The 5,767-nt window shown below is 43.4% G+C and overlaps 1 protein-coding gene across 1 annotated transcript; it reads right to left on the bottom strand.

The window, feature by feature from the left end:
* Nucleotides 1–332: 332 nt before the first annotated feature.
* On the bottom strand, nucleotides 333–3,329 carry LOC145248647 (uncharacterized). The gene has a single exon (XM_080110321.1). The coding sequence runs from the start codon at nucleotides 3,327–3,329 to the stop codon at nucleotides 333–335; it is 2,997 nt and encodes a 998-aa protein (XP_079966447.1).
* Between the last annotated feature and the right edge of the window lie 2,438 nt (nucleotides 3,330–5,767).

Below are 5,767 nucleotides of genomic sequence, written 5' to 3'. Positions count from 1 at the left end.
CTAAAATGTTATTCCATAGCCAATACAATTGTTTAGGGTTGATCAGAATGAATCTAATTATGCAGAGTTGGCAACCAAATAAAGACAAAAGAATTATAAGGACCGCAAATGCTTCTGAATATATTTAAGGGCACTCTAGGTTTTGCCAAATTCATATGTTCACTCTATTTCTCTTTCCATAGAGGTTACTGTGTAAATACATGAAATTGTTTTCATTTTGTTACAAAAAAGAATCCAGGTTAGTGAATTCTTTACTGGGTGCTGGCAAAGCTTTAGAAGGAATAAACACGGTTAATAGAGAGGAGAAATTGAGGTGTAAAATTGTTGAAAAATTATAAAACCTCTTTGTAAACAACATTTTTAGCAAGTGTTTTAGGAGAAAACACAAAGAGTTTGGATTGTGAGCCCACACGTGAGGCAGCTACATAGAGCTGACCGTGAGAAAAACATTGCTCCTGTAAATGAATGCCTGCAACGTCAAAGGTTTGGCCCTGGGATTTGTTGATGGACATCGCGAAGCACAGTTTCACAGGGAACTGTGATCGCTTGAAGTAAATGCCCAGGTCTGGATTTGATGGATATAGGGGTATCCTCGAAATTAGCACTGTCTCTCCTTTTCCACAGCCAGTCAATATTTTGGCCTCGATAATATTAGGTGACAGGGATGTTACCACGAGGCGGGTTCCATTACATTGCTTTGGTGGTATGAGGTTACGAATGAGCATTATAGGAGCTCCAACCTTAAGTCGGAGTATGTGGGGTGGCAGGCCAGGTGGTTCTAGGGAGTTTAGCAACTCCACCGTGTAATCAGCCAGATCAGCAGTATCAGGTGTGCGGTCAATGGATTTATAGACACGTTCCTCTCCCGGGATGAGTTCCAAAAGTCTGTAGTTAATCGCATTGACGGAGGCGTTTTTTGGAGCCAGAATCGCTCTCGTGGCGAGCCAATCAAAGTCCCTGTAGTTTTTCTGAATGTTCTCGAAAACTGCCTGGTATAGGTGGGTTGGCGTTTCAACGATGGTTGATATGTGTTCAACATTTGTGTAATCTTCAGTGTCTGTGGGAGTACGTCCTTCACCAAGTTCCAGAAGTGCATTAGAGAAATTAGCAGCATCTGGGTTGCGGCTAAGGTGGACACGCATATTTGTTGTGAGTTTTAAATGGTGAACTTGATCCCACAGTATCGACGATTTCAGGCATGCTTGAACAGCATCAGCGCGTGTCCCTTTTGGGACAACAGGAAGTGTTTGTCGGAAATCTCCACACAGCAGAACTGTTAATCCACCCATGACGTTGTCACAGTTGCGTAAATCTTGAAGGGTCCTGTTCAATGCTTCCAACGCAACTTTGTGCGCCATCGTGCATTCATCCCATACGATGAGTTTGCATCTGCGTAACAAAACAGCTTTATCCGAATTCTTTTCGATGTTGCATGTTGGGAATTCAGTTTGTGTGTAGTTGATGGGCAATTTTAAAGCTGAATGTGCCGTTCTGCCATCAGGGAGTAAAGTTGCAGCAATTCCAGAGGTTGCAACAGCTATAGCGACAGCTCCACTCCGTCGCACATGGGCAAGTATTAATTTGGTGACAAAGGTTTTTCCTGTGCCACCAGGTGCGTCCAAGAAAAATATTCCTCCACGGTTCTGTTGAACATTTTCATTGATCATATGGTAGACGTTCAGTTGTTCAGGCAACAGTTTAGGCTCATTCTCAGCAATGTACGCATTAAGTTCTGTAGGTGAGTAGCATATTTCACGCAGTAAATTTAGGCTCAAACTATTCCCTTCATGGCAGATGGGGGCAGGTTGGCCATATGATGGTAAAGTGGAACCACCAATTTCCAAAAGGAGGTTTTCGAGGCACATTAGCCCTTCATTGTAAATCACTTGGGAGTAGTCTTGCTCCACCGATGTATTCTCAAGTTGGGCTCTTCTGGAAATGTCTTCGGTCATGAAGTTACGAAATTTCATCCATAGATGTTTTGGATCGCTCAAGTCACACCATACTATCATAGTTGCAAAGAGCGACCGTAGAGCATGGGGAGATTTGAATAGACTTCCTTCTGTCATGGCGGCATCCCACTGAGAATCGTTTTCAAGTAGTCCCAACTGGGAGCATGCATCACGGAAGGTTTCACACAGGACGCCATCGACAGTTTTTATGTCATCAAAACTTATAGGGCCACGGACTTCGTGAAGGAGAAGACGAAGATGGAAGCACTCATGTTGACGTGGTGGCACTGTGTAAACTCGCCCGAGACAGGAATCATATTTAACCCCTGGGAAGCCATCGACAGGGTCTCCACACTTCCTGCGAGTCCACTGTTTGTTATTCCAAGTGTAGTAGGAAGGGATCTGTGGATACAAAAGCGTCTTTGCAAACTCATCATGGCCGCATAGTTTGAAGAAGGCAGTAAGCGTAGTTTCTGGTGGATGCTCCACCACCTGATTAGCAGTGCCGGCAGAAAAGTAAACTCTTTGCCCATTTTCAAGGTGAACAGCGAGTTGTATAACTGCAGGATATCTTTGGTGCAAGGGAAATGAGTAAAAATGCCATACACCTTCACCGCAACACAGGAAACGTCCAATGACATGAGCAGATGGCTCGTCTCGAGAACCGTCGCGCTGAACAGCAAACGCTGCAGCATCGCTTCCCTTGTTGATGTATTTGCAGATATATTTAATGGATTTCACTGAGTGACAGAACTCCACATTGATGTGCGATTGGAAAATTTTCGTCAGCAAGGGACAGTACGGTACTATCCATCGGTTATCAACAGTGCTCCGACCGACTATCATCGTATGGCCGCCATCACCTGGACTCCGTCGCCTGTAAAGTGGGTAACCATCACCTCCTGTTTGTGTAGCATTGACAAATCTCCGTGGGTAGCCGCAAGCGCACACCGATTTCTTTTTACAGCATGATTGAGCTTTCTGGCCAGGACCACAGGGTCCATGAACCATCGTTGCTTTGACAATTTCGTAAAGCTGTGGGTCTAATCCAGGATCGGGAATCTCGGCTGAGATAATTTTGTCAATATCAGTGGATTGAATCCGTTCACACAGCCAGATTAAGATATGGGCATGCGGAAGGCCTCTTTTTTGCCACTCTACAGTGAATATGTGGCACCTTACTCGGCCGTAGACTTCACCCTTGACTATAAGATCCATGAGTTTGCACAATTTAAGCCGGAAAACACGGGCAATGAGATCAGGTCGGTCGTAGTGTTCTTGACCCAGAAACAGTTCATCTCGTATTTCTTCCCATGATGGATTGCAGGTGAAGGTAATAAACAAATCCGGTCGGCCATAATAGCGGACGTACGTCATTGCGTCTTGTGTGCGGGCATGCATATAACGCGGGCCACCGATGTATGTGGACGGAAGAATTGTCAGTTTTCCAACAGTGTTAGGGTCAGTTTCATTTCTCATGCCATCGTGCAGATGTATGTATGAAGACGACCGAAGCCGGTTTTTGGTGAACCCGAATATATAGGAGCCTTTCAGATTCCATTTTTGCTGCCATGTCGACTATGTATTGTTGCAGAAGAGGTCCACTCCGAAGGAGAGTGTTGAAATCGTCGTCGCGAACCATCAGTCTGTATGCGTAATATGCTCTGCATGTAATAGTTTTGGGATTGATGGTCGTTTGTCCCAAGTTTTGTTGACATGGTATGTGAAAATGGTATCCATCGTCACCGTAAGGAAATAGTAGGGGATATTGTAGTGCGTCGTATGATCGATGCATTTCATGTATTCGCTGTAGACGTCCACCCCTAGTATGAATAACTATGTCGCGTTTGTTGTTGTGCTCACCCTGGATGACTGCAGAAACCTCGTTGCAAGTGGGAGCATTGAAGCGACGCTCATGTTCTCCTGTAGGACGTTTGTCTGCGTTAATAACGATGGAAAAATTAGGCAGAGGAACATTCTGTAGTGCATACTTGAAACTTTGAATATATGGGTTCGTTTGGTGGAGCATGTCTTGAAGCTGCAAAACAATACTGAGTTGTCGTCGATCCGAACTGTCGTTTGTCTCGGCTGTAATAGCTAGTCGGTTTTCAGCTTGTTGGACGTAGTCACTTACGAAGTAGAGTTGTAAAAATGATGGTTGTACGGTCTCATCAGGTGAAAGGGACCCTATTAGATGGTAGACTTGGCCTTGCACCTTAAATGCGGGATTCCAGCCGCTTTCACGGACAATGTTTGCACCAAATGATGTCATTTGGAAGTAGCAGTTGAAAAGTCGAATGGATTTCCGAAAATATTTAGATTCATCAGTCATGCCCAAAAGTAGGTCTCGCAGTGGTTGAGGTAAAGTCTGTAGGGATGGTAGTTTAACTTTACCCGAAGAGCAGCATAGGCTTGGAGGTTCTGCCGGCCATTTTTTAGCTTTGCAGAATGAACATATGCAATTCATCGAACCAATGCTAAGATCCTGCCGGGTAGAGAAGTCATAGTTGGCGTCATAGTTCAATGCTTTGCGTAACCAAAACTCCGGTGAAGGGCATATGTTGCCGTGAGAGGCATGAAATCTCCGAGTAACAGCCTGAACTCGTATCCTTCGAGCTTCTGGTGGCTGAGATGACCGAATGGCGGCTCTGGATGTGTTATCTCGGGCAAGTCGTCTGACCCTCGCTTCAGTAGATTCAGCAGCTCGTGCTGAAGCTGTGGAGGCTGCGTTAGCTGCTCTCCGCCGAGCTGTCCTTTCTGTAGATTCGTTGGCCCTTGCAGAAGAGGTACTTGCAGCATTGGCTGCTCTACGGTTGGCCTGAATCTCTGCAGTTTGTGGAGAACGTAGTTGAGCCATGGCTGCAGCATGTCTAGATAAACGATAAGTCCGTTGAGTAAGTGTTTCAGAAGATCTGGTCTGAGACATGCGCTGTGCTTCGCGAGAACGTAATAATTCTACTTCATCGTAGTCTAGGCTTGCTCTGATGTTCCTAACAGTAGTCGCTGCTTTCGTGCGCCTTCCGAGCTGATTTTTTTTGGGTGGCATTGTTGCGAAATTACTCTGCGGGTGTGTGTGGAATTGAAATGGAATGCTGCCGAAACAATTGTTGAAAGAGTCAATATTTAGGTAGTGTGTATGGTATAAAATAAAATAAAAATAAAGGCAATCAGTATGTGTAATTTCCCCAATACATCAATGTAGAAATATTGGGATTAAAATGTACAGTTGGAAAAACCTCTATATTTATATAAATAAAACAAAGTAAGATATACGTGAAATAAATGAATTTGAAGGTACAATAAATATGTATAAATATGTATAAATGTATGGTGTAAAATCAAATGAAAAAAATGGATGTCCAGGAAAAAGGCAATCAGTATTTGTAAAGTCCCCGTTACATCAACGTAGAAATATTGGGATTAAAATGTAAAGTTTTGAAAACCTCTACATTAGGTGTCAAAAATTGAAGATATAATAAATATGTATAAAAGTATGAGAAGATTAAATGCGAAAAGTAATAATATTGAGAAATGCTTTCTAAATGCATAAGTAATGTAAATGTAAAAATAAACAATGTTGTATTATTGTTGTTATGAATTTTTTGTTTGTTTGAATTAGAAAAAAATGTAAGTTACCGTCTGCTCGAATTTGTTAAATGTAAATGTGTGCGTCGGCAGCGAGTAGCAGTATTAGTAGGAGCAGTTGTAGTAGCAACTATTCCATAACGTAGAAGGGTTAAGTAGCGTTGCTCGCCGTTGCTCGCCGTTGCTAGGCAACGAATTGGAGAAATGGCCGATCAAATCGGAAATAGCAA

The sequence above is a fragment of the Euprymna scolopes genome, chromosome 27 (assembly GCF_053919585.1).
Source record: "Euprymna scolopes isolate OS-2025 chromosome 27, ASM5391958v1, whole genome shotgun sequence".
Taxonomy (NCBI): Eukaryota; Metazoa; Mollusca; class Cephalopoda; order Sepiida; family Sepiolidae; genus Euprymna; species Euprymna scolopes.
This window is presented reverse-complemented; position numbering and strand designations above follow the sequence as displayed.